At 46.2% G+C, this 26,297-nt stretch overlaps 2 protein-coding genes across 3 annotated transcripts; one reads left to right on the top strand and one right to left on the bottom strand.

Annotated features, from left to right (window-relative positions):
* Window positions 1-608: 608 nt before the first annotated feature.
* LOC133262948 (keratin-associated protein 9-1-like) lies at window positions 609-24,932 on the bottom strand. Of its 2 annotated transcripts, none has more exons than XM_061442459.1 (3): window positions 24,247-24,932; window positions 9,871-9,991; window positions 609-2,284 (listed from the first exon to the last, which is right to left on the bottom strand). In XM_061442459.1, the coding sequence occupies exon 3, from the start codon at window positions 2,262-2,264 to the stop codon at window positions 1,005-1,007; it is 1,260 nt and encodes a 419-aa protein (XP_061298443.1). In that variant the 5' UTR covers window positions 2,265-2,284; window positions 9,871-9,991; window positions 24,247-24,932; the 3' UTR covers window positions 609-1,004. The 2 variants fall into 2 exon arrangements, with proteins under 2 accessions (XP_061298443.1, XP_061298442.1); XM_061442458.1 differs by lacking the exon at window positions 24,247-24,932 and adding an exon at window positions 10,574-10,680.
* LOC133262859 (cornulin-like) lies at window positions 19,340-21,965 on the top strand. Its single transcript, XM_061442362.1, has 3 exons — window positions 19,340-19,769; window positions 20,281-20,440; window positions 20,785-21,965. The coding sequence occupies exons 1-3, from the start codon at window positions 19,705-19,707 to the stop codon at window positions 21,727-21,729; spliced, it is 1,170 nt and encodes a 389-aa protein (XP_061298346.1). The 5' UTR covers window positions 19,340-19,704; the 3' UTR covers window positions 21,730-21,965.
* Window positions 24,933-26,297: the final 1,365 nt, after the last annotated feature.

Below are 26,297 nucleotides of genomic sequence, written 5' to 3'. Positions count from 1 at the left end.
ACCATGATTCTTCAAGACACCTTGCTAATACTACTGACACTGCGGCAGAATTCAGTGGTGAGTGAATCTGTGTCTTGATGTGGCTTGCCCAGTTGCCACCAAAGACAAGGAAGTAAAGTTGATTGCGAAAGGCTGAGATAGGACTTGTAGGACACACATGGGTGATTGCTTCACACGGCAGTGTCCTAGACCTGCTCACCTTCCTCTTTATAGTGGCTTATTTACCCATTGCTCATAATGGAACGTTTCATGTCAGCCTGTGTGATGCAGACATTGCTGGCCCTAAGCACCTTCAACTTCTGAGGAGCACTTTGGGAAATGATTGAGCTTTCCCAGTCTTTTCAAAAGTACTTTTCAAAAGTTTCTTTTCATTCCCTCTCCCAGCAGTCATCTGGGATATCCCAGACGAGTTCAGGTCTCTCCCAGGGATTTTGCCTTAGACTGTCTCATCATTCTACCAGAAGCTGCCGCTGTACAAACATCAGGGTTTTAGGAAGAAATTCAATGAGCAAGGGTGAGTCTGCAGGAATACCCCAGAGAAGGAAACACTTGCAGACAGCTGATGCTAAAAGTAGGGTTTTTTTATTATTGTTTCTTACAAGAAAAGGAACGAGATGTCAGGAAAGAACAAAGGGGGAAATTCCTCCATCCACATCAGTACAAAGAGGAATTACAGAATATCTCTCCCAGGCAATATTCATGGGGGCATAAAATCACTTAGTTACGTCTTACAAGGAAAGGCATTGTTCTTGGAGTAAATACAGCAGAAATTCAGCAGAGCACGATAAGAAACCATTGGAGGATTTACTCTTCCGAGGGCAGGGAGGGCTCTAGGAAAGCGAAGATGGAAGGCATTGACAAGTACAGGATTCAGTAAATCATTTTCATTCCTTAGGCTTTGGAGACTCCACAGGGCAATGGCGCTACAGAGTAGGGTCACCTTGAGGCTGTCACCATGGGAGGCTCCACATGCAGCCCCTCACAGAGCCATGCAGTTAACTTCATCAAACATCAATGTTACCCAGGTTCACGAAAATAGTGTTGCCATTGGTCACACCTCCACAGCACTGATCAGTCCTCCTGGGATTCTGAGACACATCAATATTGCCCAGGTTCAAGAAAATGGTGTTGCCCTTGGTCACTTCTTCACTGCACCGGTCCGTGCTCTTGGCAGTCGGTGTCACGCAAATATTACCCAGGTTCAAGTAAATGGTGTTGCCCTTAGTCTCACCTCCACAGCAGGTACCCACACACCTGGGATTCTGAGACACATCAATATTGCCCAGGTTCACATAAATGGTGTTGCCCCTGGTCACTTCTTCACAGCACCGGTCCATGCACTGGGAAGTCGGTGTCAAACAAATATTACCCACGTTCAAGAAAATGGTGTTGCACTTGGTCCCTTCCTTGTGGCATGGATCAGCACACCTGGGAGTCTGGGACCCATCAATATTGCCCAGGTTCAAGTAAATGGTATTGCCCTTGGTCACATCTTCACAGGACAAATCTTCACATCTGCTGGTGCCCTCGGTCACTTTCCAGAAGCATTGGTCCCCACATGCACTGGTGTACCTGGTCACTTCCACACAGCACGGAAACGCGCACTGTGTCGTATCAATATTACCCAAATTCAAGTAAATCGTAGTGCACTTGGTAACTTCTTCAGAGCATGGATCCTCACATCTGGGGTTCTGCATCACGTCAAGATCACCCGGGTTCAAATAAATGATGGTGCCCTTGGTCACTCCTTCACAGCACGAATCTTCGCACGTAGTGATGCCCTTGATCCCTTCACAGCAGCTTGGGTCTGCACATGAGGTGGTGCACTTGGTCGCTTCCTCACCACAGGGATCCGCACACCTGGGAGTCTGTGATACATCAATATTGCCCAGGTTCAAGTAAATGGTGTTGTCCTTTGACACTTCTGAGCATGAATCCTTGCATTTAGTGATGCCCTTCATCCCTTCGCAGCAGCTTGGGTCTGTACATGAGGTCGTGCACTTGGTCACTTCCCCACAGCACGGATCCATGCACCTACGATTCTGTGTCACATCAATATTGCCCCGGTTGAAGTAGGTGGGGTTGCCCTGAGGATTCCCATCATTTCCATATGAATACAGATATGGAGCCACAAGAGGGGTGTTAGCCAAATTGCTAATGCCATTCACAAAGCTTCCTATTGCTTTGAAGGGAATACCCTTCACCACAGTGGCAGGAGTCGAAAGGTAGATCTTTGTCAGGTGGCAACCCTTTTGGCAACTCATCTTTGAAGGAAGGGTGATGTCTGAAAGCAGCAAAGGAAAATATTTTGTTGACAACAGAGACATTCAGCTTTCACAAGGTGTTCTATACCCCTCGTTTAACTAGGCTGTTTCCAGGTGAATCCTGAACAATATCCTGGAAAACAGCCTGAAATCCAGAACAAAGCCCTAAGCCCACAAAAAAGCACTTAGACATTTAGCTGCTGGCTGCACGTACTTTTCAAACAACTCGTTTCCCAAAGAAGAAAGAAAAGAAGTGTCATCTAAACTCAAGTACATTATATGGCAGGGTCTGAAATCACGGCAGTGTTCACATGAAAACAAACATCTCCTTGATTTGGGATTTACTGCTTGACGTTACTTCCCAAATTCCACCCAAACAGGAGTCTACTAGGTTTCTGGTAGCTCCTTGTCCACACACAGATCCTCAGCTAGAGGACATGAAGGGCGGCATTGCGACGCAAAACTTCCACAAGGAAAGGAGCTGACGTTTACAGTGCAGCAGCTTTCCCACCTCTCCCACGGAAGTCCTTTGAGTTCTTCTCATCCACATTTCCTTCCAGGCATTGCTTACCCTTGCAGCCTGCAAGATCCACTTCTTCTCATTGCTCTCCACCCACTTTTTCCCTTTGAAGTCCCAGCTTTGCCTTTCCATCTTTCTCAAACCCACTAATTTCATGCCTGAAACAGAGTAGATTGTCCTTGGGAAAAGAGAGAGTTTAGTCCCCTTACAGCTACCCTGAGACTGTTCTTGGTGGAGAAGGCACAGCAATTGCAAAGCACACAGCAAATAAAGACTGGTAGAACTTGGAATGAATATCGATCTACCCGAGGCTCAGCTGCTTGGTAAGCACCAAACACAAATCTTGATAAGCAGAAGCACTCATTAGTCTTTTAACTTGCTTCCACAGATAGTATTTAGCAATTAAAGATCACCAGCCACTACGTTGCTTCCCAGCAAGCCAAGACAGACTTACCCAACGCAGCACCAGCAAGTAGCAAAGGAAACCCAAATGGTTTGCAGAACTCTACAAAATCAGTCCTTTTATATGATTCCAGTGTCCGTGTCTCCGGAAGTGAGACACCTCAAGGGTATGGAAATGCATTTTTTTAATAATCCAGACCTGCTCAACCTCCAATTCTGAAATTACTGCCTTACATTCCATTAAGAATTACATTGTAATTCTTAATGGAATGTGGCCACTGAAGTGTTAAATGCAACAATATCAGTGCTGCTTGCAAGTTTTTATTCCTGATCCATGTATGCTGGGGGATCGGGAACAAAGAACTGATGATAGAGCCTGGAAACAATCCCCCTCAGGATTAAATTTGATTTGGATAAAAGGTAATTTGGACATTCCAAAAGAAGGTCAAGAGACCTGCGCAGGAAATCCAGTTTTGGGGAATTAAAAATAGCAAGATGAATGTTGTCATAGCCACACATATGTCATAAATAAGATAACAGCAACGCCTTTATCAACCAAGAAGAAAGAAACACAAGGTTTCTCAGGTGTTTTGTGTTTTCCAGGAATGTCCATCCCAAATTGCAGTCTGGTTGAAATCCCTCTCCATCACAGGACCCAAGAGAAGAACGATTTCAAATGGGGCCCCGAGCAACAACACGGCTTTGAGCAAATTAAATGGGACTTTGTTCATGCAGTAGCACTTGGCCCAGCCTGGACCAGGCAAGATGTGGCAAATGTGCTCTGCACCACAGCTTTGGAGAATGGTCCTTTCTGGTGCCTCTGGCAGAAAGCACCTGGAGGGACTCGCGGTTGACCCCTCGGCTTTTTTATATGATGATACTGGGGATCCAAGACCTGCTATACTCCAACTGGGAAAGAGACTGTGGCAGCCTATGAAGGGCTTCCAGCTGCTTCGGAAGTGATCTTGGATGACAGATTGGTACTCGTCTTCAAGCACTGTAGCAGTAGAAGAAAAGGTAATGGGCTTAAACTCAAACTGGAGAAGTCCAGGTTAGATATAAGAAAGAAGTTCTTTATTGAGAGGGTGGTGAAGCATTGGAACTTGTTTCCCAAAGTGGTAAATGCTCCATCCATGACAGTGTGCAATGCCAGGTTGGACAGAGCCTTGTGCGACATGGTCTAGAGTGAAGTGTCCCTGTGCATGGCAGGAGGTTGTAACTAGATGATCTTAAGGTACTTTGCAGCCTTAAACATTCTGTGATTCTATGGTTCTACGATTGGCACTGAAGCACAACTGCTCCAGGCACACGGGCTGCCCATGGTGGCCTGGATTTTCAAAGGGAGGGTCTCCTCTACACATCATGCAATTGTTATTACATGGAGTAAGTGGGTTGCACTAATCGCACAATGAGCTTGAATATGAAATCCCATTTATCCAGAAATGCTAGAAGTCATCATGGCCTCACTATGTCCTGGGCTCTGCTAGTGAGGAGAAGAATGGGAAGCTTGGAGGAAGCAGAGACAGGACACCTGACCCAAACTAGCCAAAGGGGTATTCCATCCCACAGCACATCATGCCCAGTTTATAAACTGGGTGGAGTTACCCTGAAGACCCAGATCACTGCTTGGGTCAGGCTGGGTATCGTTCAGCAGGTAGTGAAAAATTGTATTGTACATCACTTGTGTTTATTGGTTTTTTTTTCCTCCCCCCTGTTAGTTTTGTAGCCTCTCCATTTGTTATTTTCCTTATCATTATTCTTATTGCTGGTAGCAGCAGTGGTTTTGTGTTATACCTTAGTTACTGGACTGTTCTTATCTCAGTCCATGGAATTCACATGCTTTCGATTCTCCATCCCCTACCTCCGGGTGGGGAGGCAGGGGGGGACATGGAAGAAGTGGGGAAGCGAGCGAGAGGCTGCATGGTTCTGAGTTACCAGCTGGGCTTAAACCAGGACAGTGACAAATGCCCCTTGGGTGTGGTTGATGTAATGGAAGCAAAGTGTCAACATAGAGGTAAACACTTTTGGGTTGCTGCACAGTGGCAAGATACCACTGCTGGATGGAGAACCTGGTGCTGAATGGGGGAATAAAGTTCCTGCATTGCACATAAAGAATCTGCTGGGGAAAACAGTCTGGGTTATTCCTGCCTCAGTTAAAGGCAAACCCATGCATGGGATTGCTTTTGCTCAAGGACCTGGGCGTATTTGGTGGGTAATGCGGAAAGATGGGAAAGTCAGGAAAGTCCAGTTTGTGCCTCAAGGAGATTTAATTGAGGACAACACAGCCAAGGACATCAATTATATGCTTGGTATCAATAATATAAATTATATTGATTGGTATATAACACTTCAGTGGCAGCTGGCTAACACTAATGACATTTCAGCAGAGTTCAGTGGTGAGTGAATCTGTGTGCATCCCCTTATGTGATGCTGCTTGCCCAGTTGATGCCAGAGACAAAAAAAAACAGAAGCTGATTGCAACAGGCTGAGATAGGACTTGTAGGACACACATGGGTGACAAAGCCACTATGCTAGCCTCCTAGATCTGCTCACCTTTCCCTGGACAGTGGCTTATTTACCCATTGCTCATAACGGAACATTTCATGTCAGCCTGTGTGAGGCAGACATTGCTGGCCCTAAGCTCCTCCAGCAACTGAGGAGCACTTTGGGAAAAGCTTGGCCTTTCCAAGTCTTTTCAAAAGTATGTCAGAGCACTGCTTCCTCGTGCTGTAGAGCATCCCTCTCCCAGTGATGATCTGGGATGTCTCAGATGAGTCCCAGATCCCTCCCAAGACTATCGCCTTACACCTTCCCGTAAGTTCGACCAGAAGCTAACAAACACCAGGGTTTTAGGAAGAAACTCAAAGAGAAAGGGTGAGTCTGTGGAAATTCCACAGTGAAAGAAACACTTGAGGACAGCTGATGCCAAAAGCAGTTTTTTTATTATTGCTTCTCACAAGAAAAGGAATAAGTTGGCAAGAAACAGCAGATGGGAAAATTCCTCCAGCCACATCAGTACAAAGAGGAATTACAGAACAACTCTCCCAGGCAATATTCCTTGGGGGCACAAAGTAACTTAGTTACATCTTACAAGTAAATGCATTGTTCTTGGTGTAGCTACAGCCAAAATTATGCAAGCCTGAGGAAAAGTGTTGAATTATTAACTTTTCCTAGGGCAGGAAGCGCACAAGAAGGCAAAGATGGGAGGCAAGTATAGGGATCAGCAAACCGTTTTCATTCCTTAGGCTTTGGACACTCCGCAGGGCAATGGTACTTCAGAGTAGGGTCACCTTGAGGCTGTCATCATGGGTTTCCCACATGCAGCCCCTCATGGAGCCATGAACTAGCTATAGCAGACATTTCCGCATCTGCTGCAGTACCGCTGGTCACAGCCAGGACTCCGTATGTTCCTGCAGCCTGAAGGATCTCCCCAACCATTTTTTTCCTTTGAAATCCCAGCTTTGCCTTTCCATCTTTCTCAAATACATTTAATTTCATGGCTGAAACACAGTAACATTGCCACTGGGGAAAGAGAGAGTTTAGTCCTCTCTCAACTACCCTGAAATGCATCTCGATAGAGTAAGCACATAAATTGCAAAGCACACAGCAAATAAAGACTGGTAGAACTTGGAATGAATATCGATCTACCTGAGGCTCAGCTGCTTGGTAAGCACCAAACACAAATCTTGATAAGCAGAAGCATTCATCAGTCTTCTAACTTGCTTCTGCAGGTAGCATTTAGCAATTAAAGAACACCAACCACTACGTTGCTTCCCAGCAAGCCAAGACAGACTTACCCAACTCAGCACCAGCAAGTAGCAAATGAAACCCAAATGGTTTGCAGAACACTGCAGAATCAATCCTTTTATATGATTCCAGTGTCCGTGTCTCCGGAAGTGAGACACCTCAGAGGTATGGAAATGCACTTTTTAATAATCCAGACCTGTTCAACCTCCAGTTCTTAAATCACTTGCTAATGTTGGACAGAGCCTTGGGAGACATAGTCTATGGTGACGTGTCTTTCCCATGGCAGGGGGTATGGAACTTGATGATCTTACGTTCCTTTCCAATCCAAACCATACCATCATTCTATGTTAAAATCTTTTATCAAATGTGGCCACCAAGGTGGTACATGCGACACTATGACTGCTGCCTGCAAGCTTGTATTCCTGATCCACGTATTTCCTACTTTGAACAAAGAACTGATGATACAGCCTGGAAACAATCTGCCTTGGGATTAAACTTTTTTTTTCATAACCAAGGTGCACATTCTTGCACCTTGCCTTAAGACAGCCATAGAGACCAGGGTTACACATGGGATAGAACTCTGCAGGCAGCTTTGCTCTGCTCAGCTCTGAAAGTTTGCTTGCTCTCACTAATGCACAATATCCCCCTTACTGAGAAGTTTATTTCCAATAATCTGGGCATAATTTTCCTTGTTGCAACCTGCAGTCATTGCCTCTCCCCTGTCCCTGGGATCGTCTGAGAAAAGCCTCTCCATTAATACTTTTTAGGTAGGTGAAAGTGGCCCCAGGATCTCCCCTAAGTCTCTGCCTCTCAGGAGGAGCAGGTCCTTCAGCCTCTCCCCATCAATCATCTCCTCAACACCCCTGAAACACCTTGGTGATCTCTACCAGGCTCATCCCAGTTTGTTAGAGACTGCCTTGCCTGTGGGCCCCTAAGTGGACACAGCCTCCAGACATTGTCTCACATGTTCCAGATGGAAGGGAGTAGTTACGTGCCTGTTAACTGTATGCTGGAGAGTGCAGCCGAGTATATGGGAACACCCAAGTTTTCTGGGCAGCTTCATAACGCCTCTGCTCCTCAGTCAAGTGTAGTAAGCTAGCAAAACCTAAATTTGTCATTATTTTGTTAGTTAGGCAGGCAGGGAAGTCTTCGCACTGTGTTCAGATCTTCGGTGTCACTCAGACTCTTTCCAGGACATCTGCTGCAGCATCCCCTCTCTATGCAGAGATGCTCCAGGGTGATGAACTGTCTGCGTTTGGTGCTCTGACCATAGTGTCAGTGGCAGTAGCCCTTTCTGGTTTGCTGTGCACATCTCTATCGTATAGCTGGCTAAACTGAGACTGAGATGATACACCATACACAGAAGATAGAGAACAGTGCACAGTTCAACAGCATGGTGTCACTGTTTTCTGCCTGCCACAGTTGCAATCAAGTGAAGATGTTCTTGTGTGAAAACCTCTCATTATAAGAGAGAAGGGAGAGCCAATTAGTGAATTGCCTGTGAGAGATCAAAGGCTCAGAAACTTCCTTCTCTGCTCACTCTAAACTAGCCTTTAGTCACTTGGTAACACAAGCATCAAACCAGTATTACTTGCAGGCAGAGATGAAGGTGTTTATTATCTGGAGACTAAGGTATGGTTTTGTGTCTGCATGCTGTTCTCCCTTTTAATTTGTGTGCCCCTGCTACTGAGCATGGTGGTGCCAATGTAGTGGCTTTTGCCTATTTAACTGGAAATAAATCAATCTGGGAAGCTTGACCACTTGTGTTGCCAGTTCACTGCTGACCAAAGGATTTTGAATTAACCCTCAGTGTAATTCAGCTGACTCGGGTGAACCAGTGCACTGATGGGACAAAGGTGGTGGTCACTTCTCCTATAGCCCATCTGTTCCTTGGGGGTGTACCTGCATGAGGATAAAGGCAACATCATGGCAGCTTAGTAGTGTTGTGTTGTTTGAGTCAGAGCTTCAGGAGAAAATGCAGAACTGCAGAACATCACGAGACTAATGACAAGACAGAGTTTCCAGGAGTCCCTCAGGACACTGCCACCAGCAGCACCATATCTAAACATGACAGTGACAGAAAGAGGTCAAATGTGGCTAAAAACAAAAGATCCTCCAAACTTCACCTCCCATCCTGTCTCTAATGGCATGCAGGATGTGTTGGGATGGAGGATACTTTGCAAAAAACACGACTGACTGACTATCTGAGAGCAAGCAAACAACCATTCGTTTCCTAAATACTTCTCTGGCGTCAACCCTGCTGAAAGGACATGTGAATTTACAAGCCATCTTTGCCCCCCCGAGGTTACACTATAGGCATGGAAATAGCCAGTTTCCATTAAAAATCACTAGTCGGATAATTCATCACAGGGCAGAGGCAGAGCAGGTCTGCGTTAACAAAGGGTAGCCTGCATGTGTGCCTGGGGCACCTCATCTCAAAGGCTAAGCTCTTGAATATACAAGGTAGATCCCAGGTTAAAGTTGCTCTGCTTGTTAGCCATCTTTATTTGTTAGTCCTGAGCTGAGTAAGTATCTTTGGGATTGTATAAACCTAAGCCTATTGCTGGTGTTAATTTTCTGCTATGTGTTGGAATAGATTACTGCTAGCAGCTATGTAAGGGAAATAATTTGTTGGCTCTCACACCTTCTCAGTGACAAGGATTTTAAGAGATTTGATCTTCCTTCACACTTACGTTGCTCTAATTCCCATGGACGCTCTGCAAACTGCTTCCTGTTGTCTCAGCACTAGATTTAGAGGGATAAATTACTGTCTTGCTCACTGAGCACGTACACAGCAGGCAGAAGCCAAAACTGCTGTGCATGTAGTTATTGTCTCAGTGGCGAAGTGACTGCAGCATCACATACAGCAGTGACAGAGGTCCCAGGTAAGAGCACCCAGCCTCATGGCAATCCTAAACAACCACATCTTTCTTTTACCTCTTTAGCCTATTGCTGCTTTTAGCCATGGTAAAGGTAGGACAGTGAGAGCTGCACCTCCTGCAGGTGCTGCGAGATGGGTACTGTCCTGCAAGAGAGCTTTGGGACAAGCAGAAAATACCTGGAAAGGGATTAACTTAAAGTTTATAAAGTTGCTGAAAATGATAATGAAATCTACTCTTATCTATGCAGGAAAATGCTGTTAGAGTGAATTTTGGGGGCTGGAAACAGATTTGAATAAGATAAGCTGAGCTTGGAAATTTATCCAGAAATACAGAATGACCAAACTTCTTTTCATAAGAAGTGGTTGCAGAATTTAAGGAAACAGAAGATTTTCTCTCTATTCATCATTTCAAGACCAAAATGTGGCACAAACAGCAAGCATCTTGCTGAAGGGCTCACCAGCCAAGAAAATGACTGATTCTTTGGGTTGGGAAGACAATAAATTGCTTTTTTTCTTTCAGGCTTGCCTGCAGTGCAGAAAGATGACTTCCCAGTGCAAGGAGCCCTGCCTGTCCCCCTCTGCCTGCATGGGGGATGCTGTGCACACAGACACGTGCACATCACATCGTGCCATGGTGGACCTGGCTGCCTGCCCTGTGCAGGACATGCCCCCCTGTCCTGAGCAGACTTTCCAGGTGGATCCCTGCCCATGTCAGGGTGCTGCCGCCTGTGTGACTGCTTGTGCTGAGGTTGGGCTCACCTGCCCTCCTCCTGCTGTCTCCATGCCTGAGGATATCTGCTGCCCTGAGCACACTGCTGCCTGCCACCCCAGCTCTCCTCCCTGTGTGAGTGACTGTGTGTGCCTAGCAGCGACCCCCTGTGAACCTGCTCAAAGCAAGGGAGGGACCAACTTCCCATTCCAGCCCACAGCCTTGCCAGTGGAGTTCTGCACCCCTGAGACAGCCGGGATGGGTGTGAAAACCTTCCCCGAGCAGTACCCAGCCTCATCAATGGATCCCTGCACGGAGACAGTTGGGACTGGTGCAAAAGCCTTCCCCCTCCAGCACCGAATCCTGACAGTGGAGCTCTGTCCCCCTGACACAGCTGGGGCAGGCTTGGAGACCTCCCCCCTCCATCAAGCAACCTCACTGGTGGAGTCTTGCCCCCCTGAGACATCTGGGACCTGTGCGGAAAACATCTCCTTGCAGCACCCAATGTCAACTGTGGAGCCCTGCACCCTCGAGGTGATCGAGACCAATACGGAAGAACCTTGCTGTGGGCAGGGTGTGATCATTGGTGATCCCCGCCCTGATCAGTGCTCAATTACATGTGTGGATCCCTGCACATCCCAAAGTCCAATTTGTATGGAGCCATGCAAGACCCAGAGCGTCGCAGAACCCACAGGGACGTGCACATCCCAGAGCACTGTGGAGCAGTGCACACATGCAGACACCAGCTCTACCAAGGGTATGGTCAAGGGTACTGGAGCCTGTCCGGCCCCTCAAACACCTTTCCGCTTGAACACCCGCACCACCGCCGTGGTGGAGCGCTGCCTTTCCAGGTGTCAAAGCTGGCTGCGAGGCAAGAAATAAGAGTGGCATCAGTGGGCATGCAGCAAAGGAGAGGTTTTCCTGCGTCAATGAGACCTCCCGTGGTGAGTCTTTTGGTTTCTCACGTGTAACGACAAGGGAGAAAATTGCTTCATGTTAAATAAAGAAAAAATGAAAAAAATACTTTTCAATCATCTGTTAATTATGACTCTTATTTTTATTGCCTAATGTTAACTGCAGAAAGAATAGCAAAAGTGTAATGCAAGTATTAATTGCATTCAGAGACACATTTCATCATCTTCAACCTTTTTTTACTTCCCACGTACAAATGACTTTTCTTAGTCTGTCCTAACTTCAGTTGTGACTTTGCCTTAGCATTTTCTAGCCTTTTTTTGTTTTTTTTTTTCTTCTTTATGGTCTTCTAAATGAAAATTGCCATGAGAATAATCAGAAAAGGATCTCAAAGACATCATTTTAAAAGAGCTAAAGAAAGGTGTTTTATAGAGATATAAACTGTCAGAGAGCATTCAGGGGGAAGAGAGAGAAATGCTGAATAGAAAGAGACTGCAGAAAACACCAGAAGAGTAATGCTGAGAAATGGAAGTTTTGCTGCACAGTGCCCTGTTGAAGACTGGGTAAAACTCTGTATAATTAAAAGCTTTCATCATGTAACAGCTTTTCCCAGAGCAAAGTTAATATTAGCAGCAACCTGTTGCAGTAGACGAATAAGCATTCTCAAAAGTTGTAGAAAGACCAGGGGGAGAAGGTTATGCCAGTTATTCCTGCAGCTGCCTGCTGTGTAATTGATATATCATCTAACATTTCTTGCCTATCAGCCATATCAGACTCAGTGCTAAAATCCAAGGCTTTCTGTACTCCCAGTGGCACTTGGTCATGGGCTGCAGTTTGCTGATAGAGCAGCTTGCTGTCACTGCAAGAAGAGCCCAATTCAGGACAGGGCAGCCTGGAAAGAAAGATGAGAACCCTCCTTCTGTTCAATTAAAGCCATTTTTAATGGATTATGGCACTTTGTTTGCTGTGTCTTTAATATCCCTTGTTAGAAAGGATTTTTCTGTCTCCAAACACACATCAAATACAATATCTTTAGCATAAATATATCGAGTACAACATCCCTGTTAGCAGTCTCTATCTATCTGCAAAGAGATAAAAGAAGTCCTTTGAGTGTAGCCATAATAGCAGTGTATTGGATTGAGGGAATAAATCTGGATGGATCTGAAAAGCTTGACAACTGTTTCTCTTTTTTTCTAGTAAATAAATCAGCAGATGTCATTCTCAAGACACTGTGCCAGATCACCATGCCTGAAACTACATATATCACCCATTACATTGTAATCTGTGAGTTAGATTTGATCTGTCATATTATATTTTGGAAACACCTATAAATCAAACATTAGTGAAGATAGTTTATAGTAGCATAAATGCGACAACTAAAGATGAACCAACAAGGATGATAAGCAGAAGAATACTGTTTACTGTAGTACCAAATATACTTGCTCAGCTCATTGTTACAAGAAGCTCTTTTGACACTTTATTACTAGGCTGCCCTTTACAAATTGTTGGGCTCTCCCACATAATCTAAGTTACAAATAGAACCGCTCATTACACACCTGCATTACCCTGGCTGGCACTTCCCCTCGCAACCCCAACGTTTATGGCAATGCCACCATGATGTGCTCCATCCCAAAATATCTGACATGCAAGCACTCATCTCCTGATGCTCAGAGTTTGCTGGCATCATCCTGGGTGCTTCCAAGTGCATACCAACAATAGTAAAACAAAACCTGGAGAGTGAGCCATTTCCTCCCGCACAGCAACCGCGGAAGCAAGCTTCCTTTCCTCAAGTGTCATTAAGCTGGAAGTATTCATTAAGACCAAGGTAAAGATTTTGTTAGCTCTTTAAAGGACTCCACAGTCCATCCAGGGCCATAAGCGTGTCATGTTTTGCATGAAAACTAAACCTAGAAAGACTTGTCCTTTTTGTTGGGTGCACTGACTGTACTTCCTGCAAATGCTTCTTCATTCAACCAATCTGGGAGGGATAGATAGTCTTTGTGGCTAGGCTGCAGTGATCCAGTCGTATTCCTGGCCTGCAGTGCTGGTGGTTAAGAAGCAAAGCAGGAAGAGGACCAGACCCAGCTAGATCCTTTCACTGGTCCATGTTACCTGGGGATGTACTGTGTTTGCACCTCAAAACTCAGGAGCAGCCTGTTCATTGCCTTACCCCATCTCTTCATTCCTTCGGTTCTCATGCTCCCCATTGCCATGATCTCCTCCCCTCACTCATCTGTCATTATTCCTGCCTTGTGACACCTCATCATCATCAGGGTGGAGTGTAATTGGTACAGCTGGAGAAGAGGCATCAGGTGTAATTGTGGCATTTCTAACATACCAACTAGTAATTTACACCTTTCCTATAGAGGGAAAGGACAAGATGCCGTCCAACCTGGCTCCCACCAAACTTTGTTTGCAAACAGAAGCAGAGGACCTCATTTCTCAGGCATGACCAACAAGGCTGAGAGCTTGCAGATGAACATCTCAGCTGGTACCAAGATGTAGGACCTCATGCAGTACCCCAGGGCCAGTACTGCTTACTTCGTGGAGCCATGTGAGTCATTCTAGGTAGCTAGCCTTTCAGAGCAGGTCAACTGCTCCATGTCTGCACTAGTGAGCAGTGCCATCTGGAGTCCACATTCTCCTGGCCAGAGTCACCAGCTCCAGAGGGTCTCCCAGGCAAGTAAGGAGGCTGAGAAGTCCAGTTAAAACCATCATGCTTGCACATGCAAGCAACTCTTCAAAACACACACGAGCTGCACTAAGTGAAGCATTTTGCAGAAATAATGGGTTCAGCCATTGCCCCATTGACTCTAAATTCCCTGTTTCTCCACCCCATCTTTTCCCTTCTGGCTTTCAGGCTCCCATCCAGCCTCTTGCTGGGTTCAGATCCAAGTGATTTCTGCTCAGGGGCTGTGACTGGCTTTGTTTCAAGCTCTAAACCTCACCACAAACCTGCACCTAGGCAAGAAGAGAACAGCTGGGAGACTGCAAGCGCTCAGCACACATTCCTCTGCTCTCACCTTTCCCCTATAAACAAACAGAAATGTTGCTGTTAAACAAAGCAGGGCAAAGGCAGGACTGATAGAGCCTGGTTTCCACTGTCTGCCCTGTATCCAACAGCTTGATGAAGGGAGAACCGAATAGTCCTTTCTACTATAGCATCATTAATTGAGCCTCTTCATGAAACCAGTTGAAATTCAACAGTTGTTCGAACCATACCACTGTGTCAAATCTGCTTGCAAATAACAGGTTAGGATATTAGAAGTGGAGAACAGAAGCTTTATTTCTTGGGAAAGACAGGCTAAAGAAAGAGGAACCCTATGAAAAAAAAATAAAGAGCAATGTGAATGTGACTTCCCTGTCTGTACATTGCTCTGGAAAAAAAAACAAAGAGAGGAGCAAGCAGGAGTTGCATTCATGCAAGCAGCACAAGTAGCACAGTACAGGACAAGGTGATCTCCCCCCTGCTGCCATCCCACAAGCCTTGTGCAAGCAGCTCCCAGACCTGCATTGTTCGCCTCATTGGGTGCTTCCATAACACAGCCAGACACACATCACTGCCCAGCAAGTTCTGTCTTGCCCCAGAGCACCCGCTCTAGCCCTTGGCTGCCAGCCCAACACAACACCTTGTTCCTGCCCAGCGGCACCTTGCCCAGCCAGATACACCACACTGCCAGCCTGGCTTTGGTGGGGTTTCTATCAGGTTGTGTTTCCCAACACGTCCTCTCTGCCCCTTTCCACCCTCTGCTCTAGACGTCGCTCCCATTGTTGCAGCACAACCACCGCCGAGCACTTCTTGGTTGCTTCCTCTCCCCATGGCCTCAATGCTCCTGCAGCCATCCTTGTGGCCAGAGCTGCTTTTCAGGACAGCAGACAGCAGCTTTGCACCCCAACCAGAGAAGAGACTAAACCTGGGACTGCTTGAAAATGGCAGCTTTCCCTAAAAAAAAGCCAACAAAACAACCAAAAAAAAACCCCAAACTAGCAATTCTAGAAAACCAGAAATTCTCCTGGTGATGTGCTGGGCAGTGAGGAAACTAACGGGCAAAGGAACCAAAATTGTCCCCACCACCAAGGGGAGCAGCCGAAATGAGTGCAGCCCATGACTCACTTCCACCACGGCCACAAGAAATGACTCAGGTCTCCACCAAACCCTCAGCTTTCAAGTGGAGCAAGCTGGCAGAGCCCAACACCGAGCCAGCTGCCCTGGCCTGTCCCATCCCATCTCCTCTGCTGTCAGCCCCAGGAGAAGGCAGCAAGCTCCACAGGTGGCAGAAGCAAAGTGCTGCTGCCTCCATCCCCAGCCAGACTCCCTGCACATGGCAGGAGGGGGGGCTGCAACCTAAGAATGAGACAATAGGGGAAGAAAATCAGAGGAGCATCACCAGCGTTCCTCCTCCTTACAGTGAAAAGCAGGTGCCTTCAGAGGGAGGTGAAATAATTCTTCAGAACACTAAATGTGGGATAATGTCATCTCATCTTCCTCACTGCCCTATTTCCATGTTAGGCTTATTCTTAGTCTCCAAATGCTAAAGATTTGCTTAAAATGAGATCCAGAATTTCATACGTGCTCTCAATGCACTGGCTGGCTACATACGCAATCACGGAATAGTTAGGGTTGGAAAGGACATTAAGATCATTTAGGTCCAGCCTCCCTGCCATGGGCAGGGACACCTCACTCTAAACCATGGCACCCAAGGCTCTGTCCAACCTGGCCTTGAACGCTGCCAGGGATGGAGCATTCACAGCTTCATTTCCTTTCATCTTCCAGACCTAAAGCGGTTTATGTAAACTTGGGAGCTCCTTTGCACCTTCAGAAAAATAATTTATCCAATGATAGCTTTTATGCTTTGAATTTAAAAAGACAGATAATTTATGAGCCCAGAAAAAAACCTGTCTTCACAAGAAGATTATGGGTGAGAGGAACAAGATAATCAGAGATACCTATGCCCCTTTGTGAGTTCTGCAGTACAAAGGAAGGGTTTGGTTAACTTCCCCAAAATTACAGTTAACATATGTATTAAAACTGCCTGAAAGCAATAAAAATATCTTCAAAAGCCCTGTTTCTGCCAAAAGATTATTTCCTTATTTTAACTGTGGGATTAGTCAAATGCAGAAAGTCTTTGAGCTAGCATTGCTAGCTGGCTTTGAGTGCATTACCACAGGAAGATTTAGAAACTAATTATCTCTGAAGAAATATGATAAATATGCTCATTAATATGTAAAAAGGTGAAAACATGTATTAAAGAAAAGCTGAGGTATTACACTTCTTAAACCTCACAATGAATTAGCAATTAAGAAGGCTGCAAGCAAAGTAACTTGCTGAAATGCCTAGGCAGCATAGGAAAATAAAGTGTTTTATTCCAATTAGCTTAACTCCTGATAACCACATAGATGGGGTGATAAAACTCTGTATAATGGGCTCTAGCCCCGGGAAAGTTTAGGAACCGTGCTTCATGTATAGAACAAAGAAAACGGAGTTAAGCCTGCACCTTAGTGTAAACTGCCCCCAGCAGGCAGAATAAAGAAGGAAATAACAGGAGGAAAAGGCAAAGGAGGCACGTCAGGAAGGCAGCAACCACAGATAAAACCTCTGGGTCCCCTGGCTGCTCAAAGTGCAGGCACTAACCAGGCATTTGCTTTCTCCTCCCAAAGCAAACCCGAAGGTTTGAGCCCCGAAGATTTCCAGCTCTCCAAACCCTGTGTTTAAATGCTTTCTCACATTAAACCTTCAGTGCAGCACTTTCCTTCCTTCAGCAGCACTAACCTACACTTCTGCTTTTCCCTGCTGAGCAGGAACGGAGTCATGCAGCAATAAACAGTAATTTCCTGCTTTATTTTTTGTTGAGAAACCTGACCGCTCTGACCCAGCTCCTTGAGCTCCAAACCTTAAACACCCCCAAGTCCTAACAGCCCATAGCGGCTCAACACCATTCCCTGCCTTTACATTAATCACACACCCCAACTGCTGGCAACACTCTTTTTGTGCACCCTTCCCTCCTTCAGCACCTTGGGTGCCATGGTTTAGTGTGAGGTGTCCCTGCCCATGGCACGGGGGTTGGAACTGGATGATCTTAAGGTCCTTTCCAACCCAAACTATTCTATGATTCCACGATTCATCTGCTTCTTTCTTTCCCCCCTCCATTAACCCAGGAGCTGAGCAATTCTTCTTTTCCACAAGGCAGAAGAGAGGAAAACAACCTTGGGCTCCCCAAAGAGGCACGAGTTTTCTAGTTCTACTTTCAACAAAAAGAATTACAGACGAGGTTGGAAGCTCTACACATTAAAATGCAGCAGGAGAACTTTAAGCCTGACCTAATTTGTGGGTCTTCAGCCATCACCATGATTGCTGAATCACCAAATCAGGTACTCAATTACTTTAAAGCTCTTGCATAACCATCCACAGATTTTGTTAGAGCAAGTCTCACCTGCTTTCCACTCCCTGGATTCAACATAATTCAGTGCGAGCTCTGCTAAAAAGCGTTATTTTACTCTTTTCTGTCCTGCAGTGCTTTTAACTTCTTCACTTGAACCTTCTAACCTTCCCTGCTTCATGGAATCCAGTACAACAAAAGTCTGTTACTGACTGCAGTTGTCTACAAGAGGAAAAACCACCTTGCTCAGGGGCTGGGTGGTTTGACTACAAATAACTTCAGTAAGAACCCGTTCTTGCCCCAGCAAGAACACCCTAAATGCTTTTGCCTCTCCAAAGCAATTGTCTCCCACCCTCACTGCAACTTAATGAGAAGGTTAGCAGCAATATGCCAATATTAGGAGAAAATTGTGTGTTTGCATGCAGGTATGATAGAAAGATGGATAGGAACTAAAGCAAAAGGTACTGGCCAGGAGATCACGGCTCCTCCTTGGGTACTGCGCGCTTGGGCTGATGGAAGAGCTGCTTGATGGCTGCTGGGATTGAAACTGTCACAGGTCAGAACCCTCTCAGTTGAAAGAAAGGGCATGGCTTGAGATGATAGCCCCAGCCAGAGAAAAAGTAAGTCCTGAACTCAAGAGGACTCAGCACACCGCCAAAGGACAGGACAACCTGCAAAGCCCTCCTGATCCTGCAGCCTCCCATATTTATCCTCTCCAAGCTCTTCTATGCACACCTTAAGGATTTCACATGAATAAAGTGGGACTCATTCACCTTTCCCCTGCCAGGCATGGAGCAAGGCAGGGTATTTTCCAGAAAGCGGGTTGTTTGGGTTTTTTCAGCACAAAACTGGATGTATTTCATTTTCTGTGCCTAAAACTCCTCGTACTTTAAAAGCTACATGGATTTATGATATAATCTTTTTCCCAGTCTTTCTTACTAACCACATATTGGCCAAAAGAAAGAGTTCAAAAATAGAAAAAATACAGAAAAAAAAATATACAAAAAAAAAGCTTAAGTGAAGACACCTTAAAGCCTGACCCAAAGGGCTTAGAGAACAGCTTTCAGGTCACACTGCATTTGGAGCACAAGAGGAGCACAATAAAATTGATGTCCCTGAGCAAAGAGAAATAACTTTCATTTAGGTCTTCGGGGCTCCCAGTTAACCCACTAGGCCCCAGTAGCCTCACCCACTGAGCTGCAGCAGGGATTGATGCTGACCACGGCACTAGGAGTTTAAGCCCTTCCTTGCCGTGTGCCTCAGTTTCCCCTGCTGGGTAATGGGTGCTTGCTGCCCACCATGCCCGCAGTCCCCAGCTGATTGCTGGCTCTGGGACAAGCGATGTCACCCCCTGTCCTACTCCGAGTCCCACTTGGTGGCACTGTTTGAAAAGATTTCTTTGCTCGATGCCTGCCTCCCGTCGGGATCCAGAAGAGGGAGTTCCTGGCAGGAATCACTTTGATCTTAGCATCACAATATCCTCATTTTCCTTCCTTTTCTTTCCTCTCTATTCACCCTGCAAGCACTCCCAGACCGTCTCCTCCCCTGCGTGTCAGTCACCGGAGATCTGCTTTTCACAAAACACGTTTGCAAACTCAAGAGGCACGGGCGTTGCTTGGGCATCATCTTAAACTAAATCACCCAGTGCTAAAAATAGCCTTTTCTGTTAAACCCCTCTGAAATATGTCTGCAGGTGGGGCAGGCTTAGGAAAGATCTTACTTTAACAACAGAGAAAAGCATCAGAGCCAAAGCTAATAAGAAAGAGACAAATGAAGACATGGGCATGACAATGTAAATGGGTGGAAGACGTTTCAGATCACCCTGCTGAAAGGGTGTCTCTAAGGGTGTCTCCTCTGGGAGATGCGGGCTGTGATCCTGAACTCTATATAAGATGACCAAGAGCTGTTCTGCTCCAGACTGTGCTCCTGAAGCTCAGCACTCCTGCTCCTCATCCAGGTAAGCTTGGGCAGGCTTTTTGGTCTGTCTGGTTTTTCTACCAGCAGGAAAGCAGAAGCTTCCAGCTGAAACAGTGTCCCTGGAGCTGGCAATGCAGAGATCCCTTAAAGGACAAAAGTAATAATGAGATCTGGAATTACGCTATTGATGGACTGTTAGAGGCAGCTTCCATTCACAGCTCTGCTCTGCTCCAGACAAAAAGAAATGGGATATTTTCTTTTCCCTCCTCTCTTACCGTGTGGCTCCAGCCTTTTGAGCCTCACTGTCCTTTACCTCTCCAACCATCACTTGTTGGTCCACACCCCCACCATCTCTGCAGCTGAGTTTCGTTTGTCAGATTGGTTTTCCTGTGAGATCCTTCTGGCTCCCTCTTTCTCTTACACTGATTCCATTTCATCTGTGACCTTCTCTGTCTCTTTTTCCTCTTTCTAGCTGTTCAGCTGTGTTGGTTAAGAGTAATTTATATGAAAAACCAACCAACCAACCCCTTTTTGTCTGTGTTTTCTTGCAGGTTGCCTCAGTTTTGCAGGGAGATGGCCCAGCTCCAGGAAAACATCAATGGCATCATTGCTGCTTTTTACACGTGCACCAGAAGCAATGGCAACTGCAGCCCCTTGAACAGGGAGGAGCTGAGGCAGCTCTTTGAGCAGGAGTTTGGGGATGCGATAGAGGTGAGGATCCAGCCCTGTAGCTGGGACCCACCACTGGTACGGCCCTGGGCTGGGATCAGGGGTACAGTAGGTTTCGTAAAGCCATGCACTCCTATGAGGGAGTACAGAACCCCTGGCTTCCTTGGATAGGCGCAGATGCCTCCAGTTCCCAGGATCTGCAGGGAAGAGGAGAAGCTCTTCATTCTCTCAATGCCAGCAGCTCATAGAGCTCAGTGCAGGGAGCAACGTGAGCCACCAGGGTTGGGAGCATGGGGCAGGATTTCTACCTTGAGACTGCTTGAGAGCCCCCAGAGAGAGGAGGCGAATAGCTTACAGGCTTTCCAACACCATTTGTGTCTTTACAGAACCCCCAGGACCCCCAAACCATCAAGCAGGTTCTGTGCTTCCTGGATGATGACAGCAACTGCAGGGTTGACTTCAGCGAGTTGCTCAGCCTGGTTTTCCATGTGGCCAAGGCTTGTTACAAGCCACTCCAGCAGCACCAGGCACCAGAAGATGGTCAAGAGGTGACATCACAAGAGAAGGCAAGTGGGGAGCAGCCATCGGAGCCGCACACAGTCCACCACAATCAACAGGTCCCTGAGCAGGGTGTGGACAATCAGGTTGAGGACACTGAGACACAGGATCCAGACAACTATCAAACCCAGACCAGTGAGACATCAAAGCAGGACCAAGATACCCATAAAACCCAGGAGGGTGAGACACCAGAGCAGGATGGGGACACCCACCAAACCCAAGAGGGTGAGACACCAGGGCAGGACCATGACACCCATCAGACACAGGAGGCTGAGCCACCAGAGCAGGACTACAACACCCGTCAAGCCCAGGAAGGTGAGACATCAAAGCAGGACCAGGCAACCCATCAAACTGAGGAGGGTGAGACACCAAAGCAGGACAAGGACACCCATCAGGATGATGGGACTGAAGTACCAGAAAGGGATCCAGAGAGAAGTGAAATCCTGGACACTGCAACCCCAGCGCAAGACAGAAATACCCATAAGGCTGAAGATACTGAGACACCAAAGCAGGACCCTAAAATCCACCAGGCCCAAGAAACTGAGGCACCAGAACAGGGTTCAAACCTCCCTCAGAGTCCAAAGACAGAGTCCACAGAGCAGGACCCAGCTTACCCCCAGCACCCTGAAGCCAAAGTGCTGGAGCAGGAACACGGTGGGGCAGAGTCTCCATCTTGTCCAGCACAGCAGCAGCACAATACTCATCACCAGAGCCAACCTGCTATAGAGCAACAGCTCTTGGAATCTCTGTATCAGTGGCCACCACAGCAGTAAAGGCTGAAACAAGCCTCCTCCTTCTGAGGCTGTTGCTCCATGCAAGGAGGTAAAGTTTGCCCAATCCCACCCTGGTTTTCTCATTTCTGCTTGTCACATCTCGTCCAATTCCATGTCAGCCCTGAGCTTCCCACTCCTGGTTTGTACTGAGCTATGCATGCTTAGAGACCTTCCCTCTTACCCTGTGCTAGGCTGCCTCTGCCTGTGTAAGCAAAGCAATAAAACTGAAGGCATACGAGCACAGTGTCCTGGTGTATCACTGCAAGCGTGCCCTCAGCCTGGCTCTGAGCAACCATGATGTGGTGCATCCATCCCTCACATGACATACAGCCAGATTGCTCCAGGGTGCAGATGGAGGGATGGCTGCAGAGAGGCAGGTGTGTCCTGGGGATGGATAGCCTCGAGGAGCTGCAGCTGAGCTGCCTTTGCAATTTAGCTGAGGTGAATGGATTGCTCCCCGCAGGCAGGGATGGGACATCCCTGAGAGAGATGTCTTCAGAGAGAGGAGAAGTTTTTGGTTGACACGACAGCATGGCCGACCTGAGCAGACTCCTGACAGCATCCATCTGCTCTGGGTGGTTTTCATGTCTGCTCTGAGAAAAATAAACAGCTGCTTACAACTGAATGGGAGGGATTTGTCCTATTCATTCTCACTTATTAATAATCTCAGAAGCAAGGGGAATGTGGAGCATGCTATGAAGATCAAAAATCCCTATTAGCTATGGAATTCTCCAAAGAAAATTGTGGAAATATATTAAACACAGCAAAAATGATGATTCGGGTACATCCAGCCCCAACGACAACTGGGAAGCCAGAGATAAAAACTGACAAGCAAAACTATGCACAAACAGAGCCAATCTCAAACTCAGATTCAGTTCAGGGTACCAGGTCCTCAGGCACTTGTCCAAACATGCACATCGGAATGTGAATAACTCTGAGGGTATGAGCAGTCCGGTGAAGTCAGTGGGGTTTATTAGGGGGTTCAGACGTGCTGGACCACCAGACAGGCCCAGGACTCGGGATCCCGCAGGGAGGGTGATGCTCAGCCTGTTTTTCACCATGTTATCTTTCACTTGTGACCTATCACCAAATCAGCACATGATAAATGCACCCGCACCTCCTGCTCTGTGGCCGGTGACAAGCAGCACACAGAGACCTCACTGGGAAATAAAACGTCATTCCTCTGGGACACCCCAGAATTTCACAATTTGCTGAGTGCTGAATCAGAAAAACCTGCGTTTCAAAACTACCCCCAGAACGGCCGCCCCTAAAATGAGTCGCTTTAAAAGTGACAATGTTAAAATGAAAAGTATTAGACACAAAGTACATCGCTCCGCTCTCCTACTGAGAAAACATAGCAGCAATAATAAGTTCTCGTGACAGCTGTGGACACGTAATGGGAGAGTCAAGGCTTAAATTCCATCACCTATATGTCAAAACCCTATTCCATCTGAGACATCCCTCAAAACATCATTTTCCAAAGAACACCATTTTTCTTGTAAAACAGGTCTCAGTTCAATAGCTCTTTGCTTCCTATTAGCTCTGGCTTAGGGTCTAAAATCACCAGACCAAACCATCCCCTGTAGTCAGTCTGTCCCCAGCTGCCACCTTCTGCAGCATCAATATAAAGACTGACCTCCCAGTTCAGGCAGACACCAAGCCCGGTTAGGTACATGTTAATTATGTGCTCTGTTCTGAATAACACAGTTTTTGCCATCAGGAGTATCATATTTGAAATTAAGAGGGGTTTTTTGATTTATTTTAGGAGAACATTAAAATTATCCCACTGACACAAATACCTGTCTAATAGTCTTGCAAGCCGGGAAGGAGCTGGAAGAAAAAAGGTCATTTATACACCACATGAGGAGCCTAATTCCTCTAAGATCAAATGCAATAGAAGTTTGGTCACCTATATAAATGGTGATGGGCACAGAACTGGGTGAGAAGCAGGAGGATGGAGCCCACCCTCTTGGGTATCAGCTTTTAAAACCCTCCCCAAGTCCCATCTAATTAAAGAACCTTTGGGAAAACCAAGCCCTTGAAACAAAGGGAGTTCCAGCACTGCCAAGAACGTGCTTTGAAACTCGTTGCTTTGTCCTCAGAAAGGCAGCAAAGCACGGGATGACGTTGCATGGATGAAACACAATGTACCTTTTCCTGCATCGATACCCAGAATCTTCCACGTGGCTAACATGGCACCCGACCATCCCGCACTGCCCCAGCCCATGCGGGGGGATTACAGACTGTTACAGGACACCAAGCCACACTGTAATACTCTAATTTTAATAATAACTCCAATCCACCATGAAATTACAGTTTCCCAAGGGTATTATTATCCCACAGGTGGGGTATAATTTGCACAAGTATAATTTAATCTTGAAAAAAAGCTCAAAAATGAAGTATGGTTAGTAACGATCCTTCATACGTACTTGTATGAGTATCCCCAAGGTGTTACCAGCACTAATTAATGAGGCTCCTACACCCAGTATGATCTTACCTTACAGATGAGCCACTCACCCAAGGCTGCGTGACAAGTTCATGCTCTAAAGGCTCTCTGCAATGTCTCCGTCATGCTTGTCAAGGCAGCATCCTACCTCCAAAACCAACAGCAGAGGCCCAGGTGGCATGGCTGGTATCTTCCTTATTTGCTCAATGTACTGGGAGAGATGGTGTGAATAAAGGAATCAGATGGTCTCTAATTAATTTACTGTTAAAAGATTTCTCTTCTTTTTTTTTTTTTTTTTTCCCAAGTAGAGGCAATTACAGCGAAAGCTGCCTAGGGCAACAGATGAAGATTCAACATGAATCGACCTCCCAGCAGAAAGGCTTCTGCTTTTATTTGTAATGGAAGATCAAGTAAAGATGAAATGAAAGTAATTTGTGGAGAACATCTAATATGAAAAACATTTTCTCATTATTTTTGTCCATGTGAAGTCGCTGCTTATTGAACAGACATCTCCTTGTATGAAAAGTCATTTTGCAAACTTTTGCATTTAAAAGTATTCTGTTTGGGTTTGGGTTTATTCCAACAGACACCTGGATAATACAACATAATTTAAGAATACGAATATTCAATATTACATAAGGATAAGAAGCTTCTAAGTTACCAAAATTAAAACACTCTACAAGGACCCCACACAAGCTGAGATCTGGAGGATTTGGGAATCTCACTGCTGTTCACCTGCACTTCACCATTTTTGTAGCACTTGGGTCTTCTTCTGTCCTTCTGTGAGCAAAAGCCAGACACAAATCCCATCAACCTCAGGCCAAAGGTGCTAAGGGAATTGCACAAAAAGCAAACAAAAATAATCTCTGGTATTGTGGCATCAAGTTCATGGGCCATAGAGATCTCAACTGTCCCCATTCTGCTCATAGTGAGCTCTGCTACCACCAGCACTTCTGTGTCATCCTCAAAATTTCATCCTGGTGGTATTTTTGAGTGTGTGTGCATGGTACGTATATAAATTCATACCTTCACAGATGCACACTTACATTAAAATGCACCCTCCCATTCATGCATATATATGTTTTATAGCTACTCTAAATTCTGTAAAATCTGAAATACAATCAGCCTGTAAAATAACTTTACAGCCTGGATGAGGTGGAACCAGCCAGTGCCTGAATTGCCACATGGCAACTGCTATTTCTGGGTTAAAATGATAGGTAAGGGGATGATAAGTTAAATAACCCGTTTGAGGACGTGAAGGTGCAGCTGGGCTTGGCCAAAGATGAATCAGGAGAACGTCCACAAAGGGTGTCTCCTTTCCGTAGCTCCGTCAAGGACCCTATAAAAGCACTCAGGTCCTCCGATCACTCCGCACGGCTTCACAGGAATCCCACTTGATCCCATTGGCGATCTGGGTAAGTCACTCCTGAAACGTACCCTTTGCTGGGCAAGGACATATGGTTTCTATAGGATTTGTGTTGGGTGGCAGCGTCATTCGTGCCACAGTATTTTCTGAGTCTTTTGCATTTATATTCATTGAGGTGTTGTTTTGTGTTATTGGGATATCTGCATGATGTCGTTATGTGGCCATGTCTAGAGGCAGCTTTTCTCATAGGGAAAATGAAAGAGGGAGCCAGACTTTGTGCCTTACTTTGGTCTGGGGTCAGATCCCTGCTGGAATGAGCAGATTGGAGAAATTTTTATGTTCTCTACAGGATTTCATATGCAGATGCGTGTGCATGTGTGTGCGCACGTTGGAGAGATGGCAAGGCAGACAGGTCACAGCTTCCCCATCTGCAGGCTGAGATCTCAGCACTGATACAAGCTTGGGGATCCAGTGAGGAGGAAGGAATAAGGTGGTTTTTGAGGTTTCCAGACACAAAGCTGCAACAGGAGCACTGCTTTCTGCCAAGCAGATCTCAGTAAAACTAAATAAGCAGCTCTGACCTAAGTGATCTGACAAAAATCTATCTGCCAATAACTTCAGTTGTAATGAAAGCTTTATCAGTTGTTTTGTATTATTACTGGTCACAGGAGCATCAGCCACAGGGCTTGTTTTAACTCCCTGTAAGTACTCTGTCTCTGACCCAGCTAGATCTTGTCTCAGGCCATGCCAGCCTCT

The sequence above is a fragment of the Pezoporus flaviventris genome, unplaced genomic scaffold (genome assembly GCF_033815535.1).
Source record: "Pezoporus flaviventris isolate CSIRO_AGI_PZ_B2104156 unplaced genomic scaffold, CSIRO_AGI_Pfla_v1 ptg000225l, whole genome shotgun sequence".
NCBI lineage: Eukaryota > Metazoa > Chordata > Aves > Psittaciformes > Psittacidae > Pezoporus > Pezoporus flaviventris.
The sequence above is the reverse complement of the archived record's forward strand: the minus strand, read 5'-3'. Positions and strand labels throughout refer to the sequence as shown.

Coding starts and splice junctions, on each gene's coding strand:
- LOC133262948 (XM_061442459.1), bottom strand. CDS start 2,264: ATGAGTTGCCAAAAGGGTTGCCACCTGACAAAGATCTACCTTTCGACT.
- LOC133262859 (XM_061442362.1), top strand. CDS start 19,705: ATGACCAAGAGCTGTTCTGCTCCAGACTGTGCTCCTGAAGCTCAGCAC. Junction 19,770..20,280: donor CACTCCTGCTCCTCATCCAG/GTAAGCTTGGGC, acceptor GTTTTCTTGCAG/GTTGCCTCAGTTTTGCAGGG. Junction 20,441..20,784: donor AGTTTGGGGATGCGATAGAG/GTGAGGATCCAG, acceptor GTGTCTTTACAG/AACCCCCAGGACCCCCAAAC.